Here is a 26,709-nt window from a genome sequence, read left to right on the forward strand (position 1 = left end):
TAATTATATATTTTTAATAAAAAATTCTTTAAATTTTAAAATTTAATTTTTAATATAATTTAAGTACTTATTTTTATATTAGATCTTATGATTTTGCACTGTAAATAAATGGTCTTTCTTTCTAGAGATAATATAGATGAATTGCGTCAAACTCAGGCGTTGTTTATGATTGAAAAATAAGGTTAATTATATGTTCAGTACATAAATTATTACTTTTATTTCGTTTGTGTAAATTTTTTTCAAACCACAACTAACATTTAGTTTAGTTTCATTTTGGTATCTTATCCTTCAAAATTTAACATAACTTTTGAAGCGATATTTTCTTCAACGATGAAGTGGAATTATCTTATGATGACACGTCAACATTACCGTTAAATTCTTACAGGCGGTTATCAAAATAAAACATAAACTAGACGTCAAGTATGATTTTGAAAAGAAAATAAAGTTTAGATACCAAAAGGGAATAAAAGCAACAATTCAAATACTAAACATGTAATTTATCCACATATATACCAATAGGAAACATCTTTGCGCCAAAAAATAGTCTAAAAGCCCAAGTAAAGGCCCATCTAAACGAAAACCAACAGCACAAAAAACCTATACTCAAGGATCAGTGTGTTGTGCCTTGAAGAAAAAGAACCACTATGTTTCTTGAAATGTCGGATGCTTTAGCCCATTAGATATTATAAACTTGTAGTGATATGGTATAGCTGAAATTACATTTTTTTTTTGTGTGTTTCATATAGGGATGGGCATGGGTCGGGTTGGGTTTTTGGTCTACTCGACCCGAACCGAGAGCAAGAGAGTCTTCACCCGAGACCCGATCTGACCCGACCAAAACAAGTTTTCACCGACCCGAATATATAACATACAAAACCCGACCCGACCTGACCCGAAATAATAAAAAAATTATTTTTATTCAATAAAAACAATGACTTAATTGAAAAAAATTATATATAGAGAGGTATTATTGTAATTATCCATAAATATATAAGATAAAATTATATATTTTTTCGGGTCGGGTCAGATTTTTCTCACCCTAAACCCGACCCGACCCAACCAAAATACCACATAAAAAACCCCGATCGACCCGACCCAAATTTTTTTAAGAAAAATCCTATCAGATTGGGTCGGATCGGGTTTAAATGCCCACCCCCGGTTTCAGATTCATTTTTATAATGTGCTTAGTTGTTGGATCCATGAATCTTCTTCGGTTTAAGGCAGATTCCCAACGTTACTCCTCGTCTTTTCATTTACTTTAGTTCAAAATTTTAATTAATTTATAATTTTACGTTAAATCTTTTAAAATTTTATAAATTAAATTAATAATAATTATCGTCAATTATATTCAACAGCACTCATCGAACTTTCTTACCTGTTTTATTATTTACTTATGGATAGATATTAGACGTTATTATTATTTCTGAAAAAATGGGACTAAATCCTTGGTGTTAGAAATAGGGATGGACATGGGTCGGGTAGGATATTTGGTCCACCTGACCCAAGAATAAGAGAGTCTCCACCCCAGACTCGATCTGATCTGAACTCGACCCGATATATAACTTAGAAATTCGATCTACCCGAAATAATAAAAAAATATTATTTTTATTCAATAAAAACAATGATTTAATTGAAAAAATTTATATATAAAGGGATATTATTATAATTATTCATAAATATATAAAATAAAATTATATTTTTTTCGGGTAAAATAATTTTCACCCTAAATCTTGACCCGACCCAACTCGACCCAAATAACACACTTAAAAATTCGACCTGATCGAATCAAAACCTGTCGACTGAATTTAGAAACTTCATCAGATGAACTGTCTGATACTCTCGAATCACGTGGGTCCCCTTCCCTCCAACGACATGGTCCCACCCCTCCCCTTCTTTACTACTACTATTATTTTGTCATCACTCGTAACACTGCTTTCCACTTTCACGCGCCACCCTTTTCTGTCCCGCTTCCCCACGTTTCATCATCATCGATCCTGATCCGACGCTCTTAATTATATATTCCTTTGATTAAACCCAGTACTCGCCTGCACTGTATAATCTCCCCCAACAACAAAAAAAAAAAGCAGAGAGTGAGTCTCCTTGCTTATCGTTTTCATCGTTCCTTGTCTATTTATTTTTAATTGATTTTTCCAGAGAAGAAAAAGCGTAATCCTCGTGAGCCTATCCTTGGTTCTTTCCATCCCATCTTTTCTTTCCCCTCTTAACATTATTATTAATCCTCTACAACGCACTCCAACGCCACCCCGTTCCTCCACATCTTCTCCTTCACCGCTGTTGTTGGTACAATCAAGAAATGACGTCAGATGGAGCGACGTCGACGCCGGCGCCGTTGCCGAGGAGGAAGCCATCTTGGAGGGAGAGAGAGAACAACAGGAGAAGGGAGAGGAGGAGACGAGCTATTGCTGCCAAGATATATACTGGGCTTAGAGCTCAAGGAAATTTCAATTTGCCCAAGCACTGTGATAACAATGAGGTCCTCAAAGCACTTTGTGCCGAGGCTGGTTGGGTCGTTGAAGAAGATGGCACCACTTATCGAATGGTGTCTAATTTACCCATCTCGTACTTCTTTTCGTTTTTTACATAATGGTAGATCTGTTCAAACAAGATGCAACTTTTTGTTTTTCATTCTCTGCTCTCTTTTCTTTGCTCTAATTTAGTTGGATCTTGTTCCCATCTTGATTTTACTTTGGCTGTGGTTTCTGGTTTAAATTTATATTCTTTTAAAATGATCTGCTTTATTTCATTTTGATGTTGCTTCTGTTTGTTTGCTTGGAATATTGGGGGGAAATAAAAGATCGTCGTTTATGGAAAGAGCAGTTGCTAATTAGACAAAAATCTATCGATCTGTGCTGGAACTGAAACTTTATTAACTGGACTTTGAAGTTTGAACAACTTTTCTTGACTAGCTGTTCATTGCCATTTTTTGCTGTATAATGTTTTTGAGCCTTGATCATGGAACATTCTATGCTGATAAATTTTTTTGGGGGTTTTAATTGGATTTGTTGTTCAGGGATGTAAGCCACCTCCAATTGATATACCAGGCTGTTCAGCTAAAATTACCCCATATTCTTCCCAGAATCCAAGTCCATTATCTTCTGCATTTCCAAGTCCAATTCCTTCCTGTCAAGTCAGTCCTTCCTCCTCTTCCTTCCCTAGTCCCACTAGAACTGATGCAAATAACCCATCCAGTCTTCTTCCATTCCTTCGAAGCGCCATTCCTTCTTCTCTGCCTCCTCTCAGAATCTCAAACAGTGCCCCTGTGACACCGCCACTATCATCGCCAACCTCAAGAAATCCTAAGCCAATTCCCAACTGGGAGGCCATTGCAAAACAGTCCATGGCTTCTTTTAGCTACCCTTTTTATGCAGTATCTGCTCCAGCCAGTCCAACCCATCGTCAGTTTCATGCCCCTGCCACTATACCCGAATGCGATGAATCTGATACGTCCACAGTTGACTCTGGTCAGTGGATAAGCTTTCAAAAGTTTGCACCTTCTACATCACAAGTGCCTACATCGCCAACATTTAATCTTGTCAAACCTTTGGCTCCACAAAGTGTGCCCAACAATTTGATCGGGGAGAAAGGGCGAGTTTCAGAGTTTCAGTTTGAGAGAGGACAGGTAAAGCCGTGGGAAGGAGAGAGGATTCATGAAGTAGGATTGGATGATCTGGAGCTCACACTTGGAAGCGGGAAGGCTCGGTGTTAAAATGGCTGGCAGACGACTGATGCCATGAAAGTATGTTACAACAGTGGGAAAAGCCGTTTTGCCTTCCTCACTCTCAGTTCTCAGTCAGATAATGGAGAGCATTTTCAGTTCTGTTTTTTTCATCCACTCAATGAAATCTGGAAATCATAGAAGAAAGGTGGGAGAAGAGTTGCGTGGTCGTCTGTAATGTTTCGATTCCGGGTCTATTTCAGTCAGTTGATACTCGTATTCCCTGGTTGAATCCTCAGGGAGTCGGGTTGTTTTTACAAGCATTAGTTGTAGATACTGTGGCATATTTCTGGTTGTGGCAGAGTTGCTTGCCTAGTCTTTCCTTTTAGGCCTTTGTAGTCTTGGGTAAAACCGCAGAGAATGATATTGTTGTTAATGCCTAATGGTTGTATTGAATCATTTGATCTTTGCTGGTAAGCAATTTTCGACATTCAGTGCTGTGATTTCATTCTCTTTACGTGGCGATCACCTAGCCAAGAAACAAATGGAATAGTATCAACTGATTAAAGACTAATAAAATTTTGTTTCTTTTAAAATCTTCAGATTTAGCGTTTATTATCATACTATTTAATAACATAAATTCGTAATGATATATTTTAATTTTCAATTTATATTCGATTCGTGCAATTGCTAGGTAGTTTAATACTATTTCATATCACCATTTTAACTGCCAAATTCAAAAATTTACTAACATTAAAGAATTCAAATATAATTCTTCCTTTCCTCCTTGTTTTTGATTTTTTTTTTAAGGAAACGAACAGTATCTTAGCGCAGGCGTGTAAGCTTAAGAACAAATCACTCGATCAAAACGACAACTTTTTATTAATTCCTAAAACAGTTCATAACGAAACTACCTGCCACATAAGATCCTTGAGCTCAAGGATCAAATGACGGAAATTGTTATTGCAGTTGATACAAAACTTCCCAAGTAACATCTTCAGGAAAAGAATTAGTCCATTCTACCAGCACTTCTGTCACAGCCCTATTACCCCTTTTGACCATTCTTCGTTCCAGAATTCGTAGTGGTTCTTTACTAATAACTCCATCAGATCCAATCACTGGAAGCTCCTGCTGATAAACCTCCGTACCAATGTGCATTTTCAATTGAGACACATGAAAACATGATGCATTTTGGAACCATCGGGTAGCTGCAGCGTATAAGCCATATTTCCCACTTTTTTAACAATTAAAAGTGGCTCGAACCACTTAGGAGTCAATTTTTGACGGCCCCTAACTTGTACAGTTTGTTGCCTATAAGGTTGTAACTTGAGATAAACCCAATCTCCAATATTAAAATTCACGATCAGTCCTCTTTTTATCAGCCTGATTCTTCATCCTTTGTTGAGCACGTTGTAAGTAAAATCTAAGCATCCTAATGGCCGCTTCCCTTTATTGTAAACTCCTGTCCACAGATGCTACCACAGGTTCTCCAGCCATATAAGGCAAATGCACAGGAGGCACTTGACCATACAAAGCCTGGTAAGGTGTCATTTTAATGGCCGAATGGTAGGAAGTATTGTACTACAATTCTGCCAAATGAAACCAGTCACACCAGTCTTTTGGTTTCTCCCCCGTCATACATATTAAATACGTTTCTAAACACCTATTCACTCCCTCCGTTTGTCCATCTGTCTCCGACTTCTTAAACAACTCTCTCTAAAAGGTACTCATAAATACCTTGTCCCTATCACAAACAATATTCTCAGGTAACCCATGCAACTTAAAAACATTTTCTAAAAATAGTTGAGCAACAGTCATGGCCGAATAAGGATGTGAGAGTGCTATGAAATGTTCATACTTGCTCAACCTGTCAACCACCACCATTATGATTTCCTTTGCCTTGGACACAGGTAGTCCCTCTATGAAATCAATGCAAATAGAAGACCATACAGTGACTGGTATGGGAAGAGATTGTAGTAATCACCCATGATGTTGATGGTCATCTTTAATGATTTGGTGTACAGTACATTCTCTCACCATTTTCTTAATATCTTTCTTTAACCCTTTCCAATACAACGTTCCAGATATTTTTTTACTCGTACTGTGAATCCCTGAATGTCCTCTAGCAGCACTCCCATGAAACCAGCTCATCAAATCTTTCCTAAGCTCCATATCATTACCCACTACCAACTTTCCTTTCCTTTTTAATTGTCACACATCCCATGTATATTAGGAATGATGTGTATTTCCTCTCTCTAACTCTTTAACGATGTGTCTCATCATCCTTTTGTCAAGATTCCAACACCCTTGTTAACAATTTAGTAGTCACACTACTAACCAACATGTTCTGACAACTCATAAATTCTGGATTTCTTGATAAGACATCTGCTATTGTATTGCTAACTCCTCTGCAACTCACTTCATAGTCATAACCCATCATTTTAGCTACCCAAATCTGCTGTGAAGGAGTAGTAGTTTGATTTCCAGCAAGAAATCTCAAACTCTGATCATTAGTTCTGATTTTTAAAATGTCTCCCTACTAGGTAAGGCAATTATTTTTTAACAACCATTAAAACTTCTAACATTTCTTTGTCGTAAATGGACAGTCATTGATGCCTCACTCCTAAAGCTTTACTAAAAGAAGCTAAAGGTTTCCCTCTCTGGATCAACACAACTCCCACTCCTACTGAAGTGGCATCTGTCTCCACTATGAATTTTGCCTCAAAATTCGGCAGACTCAAAACTGGTGTAGAGCTAACTGCTTCCTTAAGCCTTTTAAATGCTAAATTGGCCTCATCAGACCATTTCCAAGCCCCTTTCTTCAGCAAATCAATGAAAAGTTTAGCAATCCCTCCATACCATTTAATGAATCTCCTATAGTAGCCCTCTTAACTCCTTGACACATTTTGGAATTGGCCATTCCAAGATACACTGTACCTTGGCCCTATCCATAGAAAGATATTCCTTCTGAAATCATATATCCCAAATATCCAACTTATGTTCCTCCAAAATTGTACTTTCTTTTTGTTGCAAACAATTTTTGTTCTTTCAATATGTCCAACACTTCCTTAAGTGCACCAAGTGAGATTCCAAATCAGTGGAGTAAATCAGTATATCGTCAAATAGTACTAATACTGACTGCCTCAATAATTTCTTAAAAACCTTGTTCATCAACCCCTAAAATGTAGCTGGGGCATTAGTGAGCCCATAGGGCATCACTAAAAATTCAGTGACCCTCATGAGTTCAAAAGGATGTTTTATGGATGTCTGGTTCCCACATCCTAATTTGATGATATCCCGATCTTAAATCCAGCTTTGAAAAATAACGAGCAGACCCCAACTCATCCAAAAGCTCCTCAATAATTCACACACATTCTCCATGATTCGTCTTTGTTTTTAACCATGACCATAGGAGAAGCAAAAAAACTGTTGTTGTCCCTTATAATTCCACCTTACAACATCTCTTTAATTAATTTTTTAATTTCTTCTTTTTGACTAACGGGGTATCTATATAGCTTCACTCTAACCATTGCCCCTTCATCCTTTAAATAATTTATGTTCCTGTCCTCTCTTAGGAGGTAAACCCTTAGGTTCATCAAGCACATACAATAAATTCTTGAGTACCTCTTGTACTTCTTTGGGGTCAAGTTCCGTTGTCGCCTTCACCTCCCATTGAGCATTCGACAACCAAAGGGATGCATTGATAGTTCCATGAGCCCCTTTTAAAATCTTATGATAAGATTTTGGTTCCACCCATTGTAAAGGTTCAAGGTGAATTCTCCTAAAAAATACCAATCAACTTCCTCGCAAAAACTGCATGGCAAGAGCAGAAAAATCCCATTTAATGGACCCCAAGGTGTCTAGCCATTGAATCCCTAAGACTAAGTCACTTCTCTGCACACTCCTTGTGTCTCTAAATCACCTCCATCAACAATCTTGACTTTCAAGTTACACCTCTTGTCCACTGTGAGTCCCACATTTTTTACCACCATAGAACTGATGAAATTATGAGTACTGCCTGAATCAATCAAAGCCACCAATATCAGCCCACCAATTTGAACTTTGAGCTTCATGGTATTGTAACTAGTTAACCCTCGCATAGCCTAGAATGATACAAGAAGGTTCCGCAGAATCTAAACTTTCTTGAAACAACTGCTCCTTACCTGCCTCCCACTCCACACCTCCCTCTAGAGTATGGTCGTCCTCTACACCTTCCAACAATAATTGGTACAGTTAAGACCTAGTGCATTTGCGGCCTGGATCATACTTGTCTGCACACAAAAAACACAACCCCTTCCTTCTCTTGTCCTTAATTTCCACAGAAGAAGGTATTTTACCCTTGGCCTTCGAATTATGAATCTCTAATGGTTTAGAAGAACCTTGAGCCAAGACACCAGACACAGGTTGTCTACTATTGGGTAAAATTCCACTAAAACCTCGCCCACATCAATTCCACGTACTGTGCCCAATTCACACGATCCTCGCCACTGTTGTTTCAACACAAACTGATGACAAACAAGAGCCTTCCCAACGAGATTCAACATCACAAAACGAATCCGTGTTGTTTCTTGTACTACTTCAGCTTCCAAGAATTGCTCCAACTTAGACCACCAACCTCGGAAATCTTCTCCATCAAAACGCGGACATCTGAGCTTGTCAGCAATATTACCCGACTCAACTGAATATCCCCTTGCAGTCTCATCCGACTCCCCGCTTGTTCTACTGTGCCCCAAAATTCCCTTTGAAAACTCAGTTGTGATCTCTGAGCTTTTCGTTTTGTTCAACCCTTCCAAGAGTTGGATACGAAGAAATTGAATTCAAAATCTTTCATATTCTTAGAATGATGAAGCTGTTGCGGAAACGGCCTAGAATAAAATCGTAACCGATAATTTGAGAAAATAAAAATGAAGATAAAAGAGACACTTGTGGAAAATCCTTAAAAAATTAAGATAAAAACTACGGGCAACGATAGAAGAATTTCATTATGAGAAAATAGGAATTACAACCTCTTTTGATCTACCAAGGAGAAAACAATGATAATTCTCTCTAGATAAAAAGAAGAAAATAACTCTCAAGAAACTCTCTAAAATCTCTCTAGTATTGAAATAAAGCTAGAATGCTTTGGGATGATTTTGAAGCTATATGAGCTAGGGTATTTATAGTTGAAACTTAAGGACTAATCTTATAAATACCCTAAATTACAATGACTAAAATTAATTATCCCATTACCCAATTTCAATAAAAAATTAGGTGTCTAATTTTTGACTTTGACAAAGCACCATTTGGTGCCTAATTTGGTGTCTAAATTATTTAACTTTTAACAATTTCCCACTTGAAGATTTGATTGGAATAATCATATCTTCACACCATTCTTTCTACCTTGTACCTTCATGTTGGTTACGTTTCTGACAGGTCACAGGAGGATCGACACCAGGTAAATTTATCAGCGTTGATCGCCTTCGTCATGAAATCTGCTATGTTGTCTTTGGTATGGATCTTCTGCATATCTACTGTCCCTTCTTCCACCTTTTCACGAATGAAATGATACAGAACTCGTATGTGTTTTGTCCTTGAATGAAATGCTGGATTCCTAGCTAGATGCAAGGCGCTTTGACTGTCACAAAACAGAGAGACATACTCTTGATTGTGTCCAAGCTCCTCCAATAGCATCTTCAACCAAATTGCTTCTTTACTGGCTTGTGTAGCTGCTACATATTCTGCCTCTGTTGTGGATGTAGCCACAATTGATTGTAATTTTGAAACCCAGCTTACAGTTCCACCAGCAACTTTGAACACATATCTTGTAGTAGATTTGCTTTTATCCAAATCCCCTGCATAGTCAGAATCTACATACCCATTGATTAGTAAGTTTGATCCTCCATAACATAATGCAACATTTGAGGTCCCTTTGATATATCTCAAGATCCTCTTTACTGTATTCCAATGCTCTTTGCCTGGATTCGCCATATATCGACTAACCACTCCCACTGCTTGTGCAATATCTGGTCTTGTGCATATCATAGCGAACATTAAACTTCTCACTGCTGATGCATACGGTACTCGAGACATCTCCATCCTCTCTTCTTCACTGCTAGGACTCATACTGGAGGATAATTTGAAGTTAATAGGAAGAGGGGTAGAAATTGGCTTACAATCTTGCATGCTAAATCGTTACAAGATTTTCTTCAAGTAATTCTTTTGTGAAAGCCAAATCTTCCTATTACTTCTGTCTCGTTGAATTTGAATCCCTAGAATCTTGTTTGCTGATCCCAAGTCCTTCATTTCAAATTCCCTAACCAGTTGTGCCTTCAATTCTTCAATATGATCTTTGTTGGGTCCTGCAACCAACATGTCATCCACATACAACATCAATATAACAAAATCGTTATCACCAGACCTCTTGAAATAAGCACAAGGGTCTGCATTAAGTTTGTTGTATCCAAGGCACATAATGAAGGAATCAAATCTCTTATACCAACACCTCGGCGCCTGCTTTAGACCGTACAGAGATTTGTTCAACCTGCAAACCAATTTCTTCTTTTCGTCTTCTTCAAAACCTTCAGGTTGGAGCATATAAATCTCTTCTTCAAGATTTCCATGAAGAAAAGCTGTTTTAACATCTAGTTGCTCTAGATGTAAGTTCAATGTAGCACACATTGTCAAAACTATTCGAACTGTTGTTAGTCGAACCACATGAGAAAATATTTCATTGAAATCAATACCTTCTTTTTAAGCATATCCTTTTACCACCAGTCTTGCACGATACCTCTCAACTTGATCGTCACCATTTCGCTTGATTTTGAAGACCCATTTGTTACCAATTGGCTTCCTTCCTTGTGGTAGTGGCACAAGGTCCCATGTATTATTTTTATGAAGGGCTTCGATTTCTTCTTGCATCGCCATCATCCACAGTGAAACATCTGAGCTGTGTATTGCCTCCTGGTATGTTGATGGCTCACCGTCCTCTGTTAAAAGGCAGTATGCAATATTACCTTCTATAACATAATCTGAGTGCCAATTGGGACGTCTTCTCACACGATCTGATTGACGAGTTGTTGGAGTTTCAGAACTCCCTGGTTCTTGTTCATCATGTGCTGGTTCTGCTTCAGAAGAATCTCCTTGTTCAACCTCATTTTCCACATGTATATGTGTAGTCTCTGACTTTTCAGCGCTATCATCATCTTCTTTTCTTTGTAACTTATCTTCTACAAAGATAACATCCCTACTAATGATCACTTTGCGGGCAGTAGGATCCCACAAGCGATACCCCTTTTCTCCATCAGCATACCCCAAGAATTTGCATTTCCTGGATTTTGGATCCAGCTTTGAAATTTCTTGGGCGTTGTACATCACGTACACAATACTTCCAAATACATGGAGGTTTGAATAATCAACTGGTTTAGCAGTCCATATCTCCATTGGTGTCTTCAGCTCTATTGCAGTTGATGGAGCTCGATTCACCAAATAACAGGCGGTATTGACTGCTTCTGCCCAGAATGATTTTTCTAGGCATGCATCCCTCAACATTGCTCTTGTTCTTTCTAACAAGGTTTTGTTCATCCGCTCTGCCACTCCATTTTGTTGAGGAGTGTTCACCACTGTGAACTGTCTTTTGATGCATTCTTTCCTGCAAAAGTCATCAAATTCTTCACTTGTGTATTCTCCTCCATTATCTGTTCTGAAACACTTGATTTTATTTCCAGAATCAAGTTCCACCCACGCTTTGAAGTTTTTGAAAGTTGAAAACACATCGGACTTCTTCTTAATAGGGTACACCTAACATCTCCTGGAGTAGTCATTAATAAATGAGACAAAATATTTTGCTCCGCCTAGGGATGTAACTGGTGCTTGCCATACGTCAGAGTGAACCAGTTCTAGAACACTTTTGCCTCTAGAATTTGATGTGTTGAATTTCAACCGGTGCTGCTTACTTGTTATGCAATGCTCACACAAACTAAGTGATACATTTGTTAAGCCTTGAAGTAGCTTTTGCTCCATAAGGACTTTCATTCCTTGTTCTGACATGTGTCTAAGTTTCTTATGTCATAGCATTGCAGAATCTGAACTTCATGAGGCAACAGAGGCTTCTGCTTCTAGCAATGTCTCTCCCTTCAGCATGTACAAGTTTGCAGCTATCTTTTCACCTTTCAGCACCACAAGCGCTCCACGGAACACCTTCATGATTCCTTTCCGTGTTTCAATCTTGCTAGCATTATTATCCAACAATCCGTAGGATAATAAATTTTTCTTCAGACATTTCACGTGCCGCACATCTCGAACAACTTTAATTGTTCCATCATACATCTTCAATTTGATGGTTCCCACACCAACGATCTCTAAGGCATGATCATTGCAACTATACACAGATCCTCATGAGACAGGTTCATAATTATGGAACCATTATCTTCTTGAGGTCATGTGATATGTTGCTCCCGAATAAATGAGTCATATATCTGCAAATCGTTTTCTTCCTTCCACGGTGGTTGACGCTTAACAGCATAGAGCATCTCCATCATCTAAAGTGTTTGCGGTATTGCCTTGTGGATTGGAGTTTTTGTTTAGACTCTAACAATCCTTCTTCAAGTGACCCTTTTTTCCACAGTTGTAACACTTTAAATTCTTCTTGCTTCTCGACTTCGATCTACCATGTTTGTGACTGCTGCTTTGGCCACGTTCTGTTGATCTCCCTCTCATCGTTGTCATCGTTGTTAACGCTTCTGCTTGTTGCATATTTACTTGTTTGTCTTCCTTGTTTTTGCACTGATTTTCTTCTTGTAGAACAGCAGCTGCAACGTCATCGAAAACTAGACTGGTGACATTACTGTTTGTCAAGTTGATGATGAGTTGATCATATGAATCCGATAGACTTTGAAGTAGAAGTTCAGCATGTTCTCGTTCTCCCATTTTACAGCTTAAGGATGTAAGCTGAGAAAATAAAGTGTTCAGTGTATTTAAGTGCTCCGTCACTGAAGTAGATTCTGGCATACGGAGAGTGTACAATTTTCTCTTAAGGAAAATTTTATTGTGCAACGATGTGGCCTCGTACAGTTTGGTGAGATGATCATATATCTCCTTAGCTGTCTTCTTCTCCTCGATACTTGACAATACTTCATCTGCTAATGCTAGATGAAAGTTTGCCATAGCATTTCCGTCCATTTCGATCCATTTGTTGTCGTCTGTGAAATCTACTGGCCTTTCACTGATAGCTGCTAGACAACCGTCTTTCCTCAGGATGGCCTTCATCTTCAATTTCCACAATGAGAAATTTCTCCCATTGAACTTTTCAATATCAAATTCCGTTGTCATTGCTTCGTTTACGGATAGCTCCCACTATTTCACTATCGTGAATAGTTCTCTGGAACCTTCAAAGAATGGGTAATAACTTCTTACTTTCTTATGTTGGAGGATCGACCTTTTGGTGGCAACCACAAAGACAATAAGCAGATATTACACACTCTAATCTAGCTCGGATACCAATTATTGCGGAAGACGGCTATTGGATAGAACAAAATCGCAACTGATAATTTGAGAAAATAAAAATGAAGATAAAAGAGACACAAAATTTACGTGGAAAACCCCTAAAAAATTAGGGTAAAAACCACGGGCAACGATAGAATAATTTCACTATGAGAAAATATGAATTACAACATCTCTCGATCTACCAAGGAGATAATTCTCTAGATAAAAAGGAGAAAACAACTCTCAAGAAACTCTCTAAAATCTCTCTAGTATTGGAATAAAGCTATAATGCTTTGGGATGATTTTGAAACTATATGAGCTAGGGTATTTATAGTTGAAACTTAAGGACTAATCTTATAAATACCCTAAATTACAATGACTAAAATTAATTATCCCATTACCCAATTTCAACAAAAATTAGGTGTCTAATTTTTGACTTTGACAAAGCACCATTTGGTGCCTAAATTATTTGACTTTTAACAGAAGCATCTTATTCAACTTATCACAGTAACTTAACCATTGTATTTTTCAAGTTTACGTCTACTACCAGTTCATAATGATTCTAATTATTACTTTCATATAATCTTTTGGATATACTGAAGCTATTGAGATTTATAATTTAAATTTTGTACATAAATTTATATATTTGTTTTGAACAAAAGATTCTCTAGACACTTGAATTCTCAAAGTTTGAACACGAGCCGTTAAGTTTTGACTGACCCTTTCTGTCATTTGTGTTCTCTTGCTGGAAGCAAACTTTGACCATCTCATTAGGCATTTCAGTAATAAATGGATAATTAAAACATGAAATAAGTTTCTTAAATGGCTGGAGACTCTTATTCAAAGTACAGTTCTCTCGAGCCAACAAAAGCAACACGTTTGCTGAAAGAATGCTACCACATTAACAAATTGACTTGGAGTATGAAAATAAGCAGCTGGGGAGCAGCACCAAGAACAGATATTTTTCAAACCATATTTGAACAAAGATTAATGATAAAAGCTTTTGCATTTATTCTCTGTTTATGCAAATTAAAAATACAACATGGCATGCTCAAATGGCTTCATAATATCTTATGGAAGGCCAAAGAACAATTTAAAAGCATCCCCCTTGAAACAGAAGTTAATGGAAACTGGTTTTAACAGTCAACTGTTGTCATCCACAATGTGGCTGTTCACAAACAAACTTTCTCTTCGTTTAGGAAAGCCAGGTTCCAGGGCTGATCCCCTATACTTCAGCTCTTGAGCAGCTCTATAACTGGGTTCGATAGAAGCAGCTCTAGAGCTTGGATCCGCTCTATAATTGGATTCGATGGAAGCAGCTCTAGAGCTTGGATCTGCTCTATAATTGGGTTCGATGGAAGCAACTCTAGAGCTTGGATCCGCTCTAAAACTGGGTTCGATGGATGCAGGCCTAGAGGTTGGATCCGCTCTATAATTGGGTTCGATGGAAGCAGGTCTAGAGCTTGGATCCACTCTATAACTGGGTTCAATGGAAGCAGGTCGAGAGCTTGGATCCACTCTATAACTGGGTTCAATGGAAGCAGGTCGAGAGCTTGGATCCACAGAACTCGGCCTTAAAGAACTAGTTGCTCCACCTTGATATTGAGAAGGGGATGCATACCTTCGACTTCGAAGACCACTGCTTCTCATGTCCGACATATCAGAACCTCTTGAAGAAGAATCTATAAAAGACCTATCTCCGGTGTTGGATCCTAGTGGAGCCCCATCTGTAGCTGATGTAGAGCTAAAAGGGTCATCTGGTCCCCATGATGTGAGCGCTTCCTTTTTCTTCGCAAAGAACTGCCATGCCCCAAATAGGAAAAGTATGAAAAGTAACACGGGGCTGATCCACAGCATCGTATTAGATTCGCCTTTCATAACAGGAAGGTTAGAGCGATACATTCCTATGTAATCACCTCCGAGGCCAAGAACAATGAGATTTTCACGATCACTCGCTATTAAGGGCATCGTGTGTCTTATCTCTTTATCTGTATCCACCGCCTGGTAAGTTAAAAACGATGACCTGATCTCATTCAAGATGGCAGAGAAAAGAAACCGCGGCGCACCAGCCCTAACATAATGCGGTGTAGACACATTATACACAAAAACCTTTTCGGGATCAACGATAAGTAAATATCCTTTAATAGCCAGGAAAGCAAGAGGCTCATTCATTTCCAACTTTTTCTTGGACCTAACCCTGCACTTGAAGTTCATACTATCGCTCAACAGCAAAACATGAATCAAATCACCATCAGACGTAAAACCATAAGCTTTAGATCGCTCAGCTGCATCAAAGACATAATTCCGAGCAAGAGAATGATTCAACCCTTCGCATTCTGATTCCTTAATTTTCATGCTTCGCAAATCCAATGAACCAGCACCAGTCTCCGTCAAGAACAAAGACCTTTTCTTCAAGAACACGAGCGGTTTACTTGTTGGCATGGCAGAACCATGAAGTGTTCCGTCTTCTCTAAAAACCCTGATCTTTCCACTAAGATCTGTAGACAAAATATATCTCATTCTCCCAACATGATGAACTTCCAATGTAGTTATCGGCAACCCATCTTCCCCGCCTTTGGAAGCAACAAATTTACCAACAGTCTCCATTACAGGTGAACCCAACTCTTCTCCATTTGATCCTTCGTAAACTCTATTTACCAAGACCATGCCGTTATGATGTCCGGTAACGACAACACTCTCATTCTTAAAAACAGACATGTATGAAACCATTGCCATAATTGGCGACTGGCTTTCGGTGCGAAACTCAGCAGTAACATCCCCATTCCTTAAAAACACATAAACCCTTCCTTTTTCATCTCCAACAGCAACATACTTGCTAAGTCCCTCGTAATCACGAAAGGGCAAAACGTTTATACATGTTGCATCAGAATCTAATTTCACAGCTGACATGAACTGGAACCTCTCGGACCAAAAGGGACTGTATTTGGTAACCGAGACAGCCCTCCCTCTTTCCCCGTCTCTAACTTCAGCTTCTTGAACGTTTGCTTTAACACTACGCCTGTGATCAACTTTTGAAGACTCTGATAATTTTGATTCTAATCTAGAAACTATTTCACCAAGATTTCTAACTAGTTCTTCGAGTTTATGCAACAAAACTTGTTGAGGAACGAAATCATGCGGACTCTTAGGATCAGGTTCGTGGAGATGAATCTGATCGTGCCCGTCCTCGTTTTGGATTGAGACGGAGCTGGAGTCTACAAAAACTATCGAAAGCGGTGGCGAAGTGAAAATGAAAAGAAGAAAGAAGAGAAAAAACCTGACTTTGATGGGATTTGTCATTTTTGAGGGGGAAAAGCTTCAAGACTCGGATGATTCAATGTTCTGCCATTACAAAGTCAAACCCTGTCTGAATTAGAAATCGTTGTTTTAATGTGGGTTCGGAGAATTTAGGGTGGAATCTACGATAGATTCGATGAATCTGACGTCGGGAGGTTGGAGAGATGGTGAGCAGACGCACAAATAGTTGTAACGTTTTTTACTTGGATTTGTGCGCTCCTAGTACAAGTTAGGGCAAGAAAATCCGATTTCCAAGCGCACACACAAAAAAGAAGGAAATTTTATATCTAAAGACACTGTGATTCAGTCATGTTATCTCACTTGTAATAAAACTTAAACCCAAACTGTAGCACGACACATTGGTTTTAAGAAAACCCAAGTTTGACTCTGACCCTATCCTAATTACGAGTATATCGTTTTAGGCTGGATTTCATTTTTAACCTTGGGTTTGGGCCCGTACAGAAAGAAGCGGTTGGTTACTGTTTCTTCTTGCTTCTAATCCATCAATCTAACCAAGATCAAATGGTAGTAATATATATAACTCAACATGCCATGTTTATAAAACTCGGTGTCTAAGAGCAATTGCTCCTCTGTTTCCTTCTCTTCACATCCAAACCAAGGTATCAAATCTGTTTCCTAACATTGCATGACCAAGGCTATCGGACAAGGCAACAAGACTACGAGTTGATTCCAAACCAAGAACTTTGTCTTGTTTTGGGTCGTTACCAATAGTAAGCTCCGTTCTTTAGGTGGCATTCTAATCAAAGAAAGCAAGCTTAGTTAAAATTGTCTCCCATCAAAGGAAAACATCCTCTCTACAATAAAATCCACTCCTACCGACACTGTGACCCTGTAAGCACCTAGAAACTCCATAGAGCAAGAAAGGAAGCTTTTCACTTGATTCAGATAAAGATTGCATCGGCAAGTGTAGCCTCCCAATTAACCATCGCTGTACTTAGGGATGGGCATGGATCGGGTTGGGTAGGGTTTTTGGTCCATCCGACCTGACTCGAGAAGAAGGGGACCTTCACCCGTGACCCGACCTGACCCGACAAAATTAGTTTTTCACCCGACCCGATAGATAGTTTAAAAAATCCGACCCGACCCGAAATAAAAAATATATATTTTTATTCAATAAAAATAATGACTAAATTGAAAAAAATAATATATAGAGAGGTATTATTATAATTATTCCTAAATATATAGGATAAAATTATATATTTCCCGGGTCGAGTCGAATTTTTTCACCCTAAACTCGAACCCGGCCCGACCCAAACACCACATAAAAAAACTCGACCCGACTCGAACCTAATTTTTTTTTAAAAAAATTTAAACCGATCAGATCGAATCGAGTCAAAACCTATCAAATTCGGATTAGATTTCCATCCCTAACTGTACTGCTTCAAAAACAGGGGTTAAGTTCATCTTTTATATCATTATCTAAACTCTTGTGCCATTCAAAAAAGTCTGATACGTTCCCTTGAAAACGTCGTCATACACTCTCCTCGAAATCGCAAAATCTCACGCATTCTTCCCGAGATCATAACATGGCTTCAAAGTCGTAACTCCTACGTGATTTTATTTCAATAAATCAATTCTAACCGCATGATATTTAATCCGTATGTTTTTATTTGAAAATAAATTTATTCTTTGAATTTAAAGTAAAAATGAAGGTTTAGAGTCGTTCTCCCTTTGTAAATATCTAGTTTGGTACCTACTTAGGATGATTAGTTTACGGTTCACCATATGAATTGTTTCGACTCTACAGAATGAACTCGAATTGTCTTTGATGTTGGTGCCCCATTGAGCTATCAAACCATCGATTCTCATCCATTACAGGCTTCAAACAGATTGAGTTCGATTCGAGGGATTCACTTTCCTATACCTATATGAGGAAATAAATTTCCTCATATATATAAGACGACTATCCCACAGGTAAAATGCTATAGCTCATACGGAGAATAAGTTCACCACGAAAGCATATCATTCACCCCTACTAAATTGGGAAGAAACTCGGGTATAGAGCTTATGTCATGCCAGTACATGTGATGTGTGTGAAGATGAACTCACAAACCTTCGACAAAAACTAAACGAAGATAGAAGCACTTTCGATATGAAAAATTCAATGAAACTACAACCATGGAGTCAAACATCAATACAATTATTTACATAAAAAATGAATAATAAATTAATAAATGTTCAATGAAAATGAAAATGATCATAAAATAATTTTAGACTCGAATGCACAATTCCATCACTATGACAACGCATAAGCGATTAACAGGCTGACTCTCTAAATTTTCCCAACAGAGTCGTCAAGCTGTCGACATCATTATTTTAACAAATAGAAAATTTAGTATCGAATTTTATGAAATGATGGTGGAAGTCACCATCGACCTTTAGGTTGGGTAGGTCAAATACCTAAAAGTTTTTTTTTCAAAATAATTTTAAGAAAAAATATTTTACAAACAAAAGTTGGGCCTACTTATTACCAGAAATTCATTTTTAAGATCACGAGAGTCGGTTACACGTGAGGAATGATTAGCACCTCACAACGCCCAAAATCGATACCTAATCGCTTATACGTTGTCGTTATAGTGGAAATTGCAAATTCGAGTAAAAAATTTAAAATATGATCTTTTATATTAAAATTGATTAATTTATTTCATTTCACAAAATTGCATACAAAAATGAACTTGATTTATTTCAAGTTCACTTTTCGTTCGAATGTCGTATTGAATCGTACTACTTCTAGCAAGTTGTACTTTTCACGTCCATTCTACGAATAAATGTTCTTGAACGTAAGTGTAAGAAAACTCATAACAAGTAATAATATAAAAAATTAACAAGCAAAGATTTTATAAAATAAATTTACGAAAATAAATAAAGAAATCAGAGGTTTAATACTATGTAACTATACAAAGGTATAAGAATATCGAATAGATAGATAATTATGAAAACATATGTCATAATATTTATATATAAAAACACAAAAAATGAGACAAAGTATCAAATAATAATTACACGTATACTAGTATAAAAGTATAAGGACTACCATATAATGAACAAATAAAATAGGGATCAAATCAGTATAAATAAAGAAATAAGGAAGCTAACAGACAATAATCCATATTTTTCAAGCTAAAATAATGATTAAATTACATATTAACGGAAATTAGAGGAACTAAAACATAAATATCACACTTCCTAATAAATAATAAGTTAAGTACTAAAACAAAATAAACTTGAAACTTGGGAACTTATTTTAAAATAAATATATAATCTTCAAGGTGATGACTAAATTGAAATAAATAAAAAACTAACATGTGAAATTGAAATTAAATCAGTGACTTAAGTGTAGAAACACATTAAAACGGTAGGGACTAAAACATAATTATTCAACTTTTTTAAAGCTAAAATACTCTATGTTTAAAAAGAGGAAAATTTTCAAAATCAGGCCACGAAAATTATAGCAAGTTGACGGTGCAAGTATTTCCACATTTGCATTGCGTGGTAGAAATGATTTAACATTTCCCGACCAGGTAACTCGGATAGATAAATGTTGAGTTGGATCCAGATTTTTTTTAGTTTTATAATTACTTTTTAATATATTTTAACTATTATCTCTATATATATTAAGTATTTTTTTAACTCTATATAACATTTAAACATGATTTTATATTTTAGTTAAATATTTTTTTTAATTTTGTAATATACATTTTATTTACTTTGGTAAAATTTATTGTAATACAAAATATAAGAGATGTACTATTTTGATTGATAAAATCTTAATTTAATTGACTAAAGATATATAGAAAGATATAAATTTAGACATATTTAATTGTGATAAATTAAATAAGAAAAATTATGAAGAAATATACTTCGTTGATCGGTAAAGTTATTCATCTTCATTTTCTTATATTTTATTAGGTCATGTGCTCTAGATAGGGATGGGCACGAGACCGACTCAATCGGGTTAGATTTTTGAAAAAAAATCGGGTTCCGGTCGGGTCGGATTTAGGGTAAAAACCCCGACTCAACCCCACCCGAGAAATAATATAAAAATACCATATATATTTAGAGATAATTGCAAGAATATCTCTCTTTATACGTAAATTTCACTAGACTTGAACACTTTTCAACGCGAACTTCGACTATCGCATTGCGATTTACATATTCGCGTGGCGATAGTATTCAAGTTCGTTATTACATTTGTTTCTTAAGAATTTTCTCTAAAAAGATAATATTCGCGCGGACGTGTCGAAGACACGTATGACCACGACCACGACCACGACCACGACCACGACCACGACCACGACCACGAGTCGAGACGAGACGAGACGGACGACGGCGGCGGCGGCGCGCGAGAGTCTCCCTTGTTCTCTATCACTCAACAAGGAAGTGGGAAAGCCAAGCCTTAAATACCATTCCCAATAATATTTCCAATACTATGTGGGATTGAGCATTACCAACACTTGTTCCCAATAGTATTTCCGGATACACTTTAAGTTCAATTATAATCAACATTTACTACTTGCTCGAAATACCGAGCAGAGTAGACAATATCGTGATGAATTGTTTTGTTAAGTTGGTAAAGCATGTTCTTGGATTACGAGAGGCTTATTGTAAATATAAACAAAATATTTCTTCCGTTTCTTCATAGTTTAAAGTGCTAGTGAATTTTCAATCCCACATAGTATTGGAAACACTATTGGGAATAGTATTTAAGGTTTGCCTTTCCCACTTCCTTATTAAGTGATAGAGAACAAGGGGGACTCTCGCGCACCGCCGCCGCCGTCTCGTGATCGTGGTCGTGGTAATAGTCGTGGTAATACGTGTCTTCGACACGTCCGCGTGAATACTATCTTTTTAGAGAAAATTCTTAAGAAACAAATGCAATACCACCAGTCGTTGCGATTTTGGACTATCGCAACGAATTTGGAGACTATCGCAACAAATTTGGAGACTATCGCAATGAATTTGAAGACTATCGCAACGCACTTGGAGACTATTGCAACGAATTTGGAGACTATCGCAACGAACTTGGAGACTATCGCAACGAACTTGGAGACTATCGCAACGCACTTGGAGACTATCGCAACGCACTTGGAGACTATCGCAACGAACTTGGACTATCGCAATGCGAATATGTAAATCGCAATGTGATAGTCGAAGTTCGCGTTGCGAATCTGGAAACTGATTTGCGATACCTGAGATCGCGTTGCGAATTAACGATCGCATTGCGATTTTGTTGGTCATTTTGGCAAATCCAAAAAAAGTTAGTTAAAATCGTATATTATAAGGTATTTTTGGTCACTGAAGTTATTTTCTCTTAAAATAATATGAAGTGTTGCATGTCAAAGCAAGGACTGTAGATTGATTACAATGAAGTGTTGCATGTCAAAGCAAGGACTGTAGATTGATTACAGTAACTCGGACTATGAAAACGGAACACGCATACTAGTTTTCTCAAAAACAGAGATATTTACAGGGAGATACAAGTCATACTACTGAGGGATACTACTCAGTCAAAACCTGTATTGAATGGCATATCCTTGTAGGCGAGACGGCAGTATATGACTTTGGATCTCAATCCACAATCGAGTGGACCGTGATACGAAATTTAGATGCAAGGATTTAGATAAGCCGCCTTTTGAAGCTTCGAGTGGTTGCTTGGTAAGTGCGAACCAACAAGCCAACTCCTATACCAACCCCAAGACAAACGCCAAGACTAATCCCTACGCCAACCCTTACACCTGCGTTGAACCACGAGAGCTCACCATCTTCGTTATCCATGTACTCTGTTCTCCTCCAGAAGATATTGTTGTAGTCTTCATCGTTCACTTGTTTGTAGTTTCTGTATTCTGATAACTGTGGATGTAAAGTAATGTGACTTGTTAGAGATGAATGAGCTGTATGTGCTGTATTGTATCAAAGAAAAAAACACTGGAAAATAAAATTAAAAAAAGCTAAAAAAATAACAGGAACGTTAGTTTTAAGGCCCTCTCTTCTCTCTCTACCCTGATACTACACTCGGGTAAAAAGCAATGCTTTGCGGTCCTTGGTAAGAAGCAGCAGATTCTTGAAGTTGAGGAAGAAAAGAAAGCCTGAACTGATGATGCAGATCGCCAATGATGGCAGTGTGAGAATATTTATTCTCTCTTTAATATTTCAGTTCGTCGAAGACTGAACCTTATATCACTGGAACTAAGAGTCCGGGATTCTACCAACAAGTCGCATCTAAAAATAACAATAACTAATCCCAGGGATCCCAAATAGGAAAAGAACCAATACAATTACCGAAAGCTTACAAGAAATGCTTCCAAAGAGAGCAACACAAATTTATTTCCCCATGACACGAGTTGCCTTCAAAGAGAAAGATATCTACCTTCAATATCGGTGGTGGGTTAAAACAGCAGGCAATAGTTGAGATTTATAACATCGGTCGTCGAATACAGAATGTTTGGGAAAACATAGTTGTATGTTTCAATGGTTTAAGCAGTTTCTTGGTAGCAAAAGTTCTATACCCATCCATGTAAATTGTAATACCAAGTTATGTGCAAAGTACGAACCTTAAAGATCAAGGAGACCTTCCTGAAGCAGGTCTGGGTACAGGTATGCAAAGTAACTCCGATTTAAGGCGATGTTTCAAAGAAAAAAGTTTAGCTAATAAGCAAGAACAAGTAAACCTAATCGACCCTCATCGGCTTGCAAAGCTGCTATTAATCAAATACTTAATTGCAATGAAATCTATAAACACAGCATTTGCGTTAACAGCAGAGGATGGGGGTACCACAACAATAGAACGGCAAGAAACAGCCAGGAGAGGTGGCCTCTACATGACAGCAAACCGGTATGGCTCTAGTGGGCCTAGAGTCCTCGGGATCAGGCAGACCAACTTTATTGTTAAATACACAAGAGAAAAGGAAAGGGGTATATCCCATCACTTTAAAAGTGCACATCGCCCATACCCTGATGACATATATAGGATAAAGATCAGTTTCCTAAAAAATTAGCTGAACCTTATTCTCATATGTAATGGGATAAGGGGAGGTAGGATAGTAGGCTGCCTCCAACGCCAGGTTGAGAGCAACTTTCGTGGGAGACATCCGAATTATGAAATGCCCTCCGTGGGACTCGATCCTACGACCTCAAGGTTAAGATCTTTGCGCTCTACCAACTCTATCATGGACCATGTTTCAAGACAGGAAGCACGATTGCGGCCTTAAAACGGAGGAAGGAAACTAGCATGAAATAAAAACTTCACCGAATTTGAAATCACAGCACTTAGCCAAAGCTTATGAATGGTCACCCTTAAATAAACAACATGGACTACTAAATTGGTAAAATTAAGAATTCAGCATCAAAGCATGGCTCAAAAGTAGCATATATCAAACTCAGTCCACAAAGTGAACAGAAGAGAAGCGAAAAAGAATTTCAATAGTGAATTATACGGTACATTACCTGCATATATCCAGGTGACATATCTTTCTGGCATTCAGTGCTCTCATATTCAGGGATTACATCTAATGTTCCCTTGTGATTATGCTTCTTCCTGTAATTAAGTTGCAATGTTTTAGTTAAGATGATTGGTTTTCCAGAGAAGCAACCAGCAACATAAACCTCAATGGTAGGTGACGATAATTGGGGACAAGAATTGAGCTTTCCCTTCAGGAAACCAGTGCCAGATGTGATCCCTGATTCACAATTCATACTCCATTGTTTCACATTATTTTTCGGTTCCCCAATGAAGCCACTATTACCAGACATTTCCAGAACACCAGAGAGAACGAGGTCCTTTTTATCGAACACCTCGAATTTCACACTTCCTGTCAACTTAACATTATCTGTACTCACAAAGGTGACTTCTTCTGATCTTTTATCTACCCGGTCCCTTCTAAGGAGTATAGATACCTCTTCAGAGTATATACTGTTTCTAATGCCATTAACTTCCAAAAGGGTGTCAGGCTTTAAGGGGATATGACTGAGGGTTAGAAACTCCGGAGTCGAATCATCAACTTGAAATTTGCTGACTCTAACATAGAACACTCTCAAATCAAACCAAAGTGATGATAATCCGCCACAGGGTTGGAGCGGCGAGTACCGGATAAGCTGAAGGTCGCCACCTGCTACTTTACCATTTTCTGGTGTTTCACAAAGACCCTCCATGATTGAGGAGCTTAATCCTCGCTGAATCCTTCTAACACCAATTAGAATCACAGCAGCCGATGAACCAAAGAAATTGCTATTGAATTGCCTGTAAAAAACTTCATATCAATAGGAAAGTAATGCCAGTCAGATAATCACAAAGAGTAAGCGTTCGAATAAGCATAGGTTCGATAGTCACAAGGAACAAAGAACATATCAGAAAAATCCAAGAGAGAGCTTGATATAAGAGATTTCCAAGTAACAATCTAAATAAATACAAAAACCACATATACATCAGGAACATAGGACCTTTGAAATATGGAGGAGAAACCATAACAAAAAAAAAATGCAGTCAAAACTGTATATCTCCACGCCAGAGGAAGAAGCTAAATTTCCAAATTTACTATATAATAATACCCTAACAGAGATCATGGAAAAGTCTGATAGTTTTTCTTTTGAAAAATACACGATTAATTGTTGAATAGCCTGAAAGTGATAAAAACCGAAAAAAGGAAATGATTTTCTATTTACTTATCTGAAATTTCCATAAAACAACAAACGAAATAAGACAATCAAGTGGAAATTCAAAACAAAGATCAACTTGCAAACGATATTCATCATTTGGAAGTTGAAAAAAAAAATACCCACCAGCAGCTTCCCCAGGGGATCCTACAGATAAGCAAACCAGGAATCAGGTTTCTCTTATTCGGAATGAAAGCAAAACAAGAGGATCCAATTGAAGGGATACTATTCTTCCAAGAGAAAAGAAAATAGAGAAGGAAGTTTGAAGAATAAAAAGAGTAAAATATAAATTTAGTAGCTAAAGTTTCTTATATTCTTATTTCACTCATTGTACTTTTAATTTTTAATATTTAATAAGAAAAATACGGTGAAATTAAAAATCCAAATGAGACCCAATCTCATTTTAAAAGTACTCCCTCTCTCTTATTGTTCTTCATTCCTTGTTTTTCATCTCATGAATCTCTCTCGTGCATTGCCTCCACTTTTGTTTCGTTTTGTGTATTAAGAAAAGGTAAACTACATTGGCCTGCACATGTATGAGAGATCCAAGGAGGGAGCAATGACAAATTTAAATTTTATTCTTGATTAGTTTTCTTTTACAAAATCAAAAGTTTCTCCCATGTTTTAAAGTAAAAAATGTTGTTTTTGATAATTTTTTTAAGAGGGAAAGCCTCAAAGTCATTGATTCTGGAGGCGTTTTAAATTTCGCAAGATGATACCAAGACCCAAGGGTCAAGTTGTTTTGATCTGGGAGTTAATCGAAGCACCATTGATAATTCCTTTGCTGCAACTCGGTGTCTACATTTGCTTACTCGTGTCGCTTATGTTTTCAAGGGGGAGTGGGTTTACAAGGGAATGGTCAGACCCTTGTACCAGCTCTTATAATTGTAGTTTTGTTTGTAGTCAATCACAAATGCAGCTTGGTCTTGCTCATGCTTTCGATTTCCTCGAGCTCTTGAGCTTCTTTTGTTGTATTTTCTTTTGAAGACTCGATGGTTACTCCAAGTCCAAGATGGTGCCCACTGTTCGCCTCTGTTCCGGTTTTGCCTCTCCACTTTAACCTCCCGTTTCTCCTCACCTGATACTCCTCGTAAAACTTACTGCAACCAATGTTCTCTGTTTTCCCATTTCCATATTAAGGTCGGTGGGGTTTAAAATTAAAAATTGAATCATAAAATTTAGTGAACAAATTGAAAATTTGATGATCTAATAGGACGAGACGTTAAATTCTTTAAACAGGATCATATATTTGAGTTATGACGATTACAAACGAAATAAATTAGGTTAGAATGTTTACTTTTATCTCTATAATATCAGATCTAAACTAATTGATTAATATATTAAATAGCGATTGTTGTAACAAAAAAGATAATCCCAAAAATCATAAAATTGAGAAGGAAAAAGTGACGGGACATTTTTATGATCATTTTATTCCTATTCTTCTTCTTTTTAATTATATTATGATAAATTATGTGTTTAATATTAAAATTATTAGTTTTAATCTATTTTAATATCTAATTTTTTTTATTTTTTTTTATAAATAACTCATAAGTTTAGTTTTCGTTTCATTTTAGTACCTACTGTTAAAATTTATGTTTTTGTTTCTT

At 37.3% G+C, this 26,709-nt stretch overlaps 3 protein-coding genes and 1 long non-coding RNA gene across 4 annotated transcripts; 2 read left to right on the forward strand and 2 right to left on the reverse strand.

Annotated features, from left to right (window-relative positions):
• The first annotated feature begins 2,187 nt into the window (after positions 1 to 2,187).
• On the forward strand, positions 2,188 to 4,087 carry LOC120212856 (protein BRASSINAZOLE-RESISTANT 1-like). The gene is made up of 2 exons (XM_039211041.1): positions 2,188 to 2,560; positions 3,032 to 4,087. The coding sequence occupies exons 1-2, from the start codon at positions 2,315 to 2,317 to the stop codon at positions 3,725 to 3,727; spliced, it is 942 nt and encodes a 313-aa protein (XP_039066972.1). The 5' UTR covers positions 2,188 to 2,314; the 3' UTR covers positions 3,728 to 4,087.
• Positions 4,088 to 5,515: 1,428 nt separating this feature from the next.
• Positions 5,516 to 23,833, forward strand: LOC120212860. The gene is made up of 5 exons (XR_005524744.1): positions 5,516 to 5,526; positions 13,669 to 13,673; positions 21,602 to 21,606; positions 23,421 to 23,431; positions 23,717 to 23,833. It is a non-coding gene; the product is annotated as an uncharacterized LOC120212860 (long non-coding RNA).
• On the reverse strand, positions 14,123 to 16,712 carry LOC120212857 (uncharacterized membrane protein At1g75140-like). Its single transcript, XM_039211042.1, has one exon. The coding sequence runs from the start codon at positions 16,433 to 16,435 to the stop codon at positions 14,279 to 14,281; it is 2,157 nt and encodes a 718-aa protein (XP_039066973.1). The 5' UTR covers positions 16,436 to 16,712; the 3' UTR covers positions 14,123 to 14,278.
• LOC120212858 (uncharacterized protein At1g01500-like) lies at positions 21,999 to 25,323 on the reverse strand. Its single transcript, XM_039211043.1, has 3 exons — positions 25,229 to 25,323; positions 23,897 to 24,699; positions 21,999 to 22,303 (listed from the first exon to the last, which is right to left on the reverse strand). Exons 2-3 carry the CDS (start codon positions 24,599 to 24,601, stop codon positions 22,070 to 22,072), a joined length of 939 nt encoding a protein of 312 aa, XP_039066974.1. The 5' UTR covers positions 24,602 to 24,699; positions 25,229 to 25,323; the 3' UTR covers positions 21,999 to 22,069.
• Between the last annotated feature and the right edge of the window lie 1,386 nt (positions 25,324 to 26,709).

This window comes from Hibiscus syriacus, unplaced genomic scaffold, assembly GCF_006381635.1.
Source record: "Hibiscus syriacus cultivar Baekdansim isolate YM2019G1 unplaced genomic scaffold, ASM638163v2 tig00110017_pilon, whole genome shotgun sequence".
Taxonomy (NCBI): domain Eukaryota; kingdom Viridiplantae; phylum Streptophyta; class Magnoliopsida; order Malvales; family Malvaceae; genus Hibiscus; species Hibiscus syriacus.

What these genes read in the sequence shown, in the direction of transcription:
- LOC120212858 (XM_039211043.1), bottom strand. Translation starts at nt 24,601, where the DNA reads ATGGAGGGTCTTTGTGAAACACCAGAAAATGGTAAAGTAGCAGGTGGC. An exon ending in TGTCACCTGGATATATGCAG is followed by an intron (nt 22,304 to 23,896) that starts GTAATGTACCGT and finishes TTACATCCACAG; the next exon opens with TTATCAGAATACAGAAACTA.
- LOC120212856 (XM_039211041.1), top strand. Translation starts at nt 2,315, where the DNA reads ATGACGTCAGATGGAGCGACGTCGACGCCGGCGCCGTTGCCGAGGAGG. An exon ending in ATGGCACCACTTATCGAATG is followed by an intron (nt 2,561 to 3,031) that starts GTGTCTAATTTA and finishes TTTGTTGTTCAG; the next exon opens with GGATGTAAGCCACCTCCAAT.
- LOC120212857 (XM_039211042.1), bottom strand. Translation starts at nt 16,435, where the DNA reads ATGACAAATCCCATCAAAGTCAGGTTTTTTCTCTTCTTTCTTCTTTTC.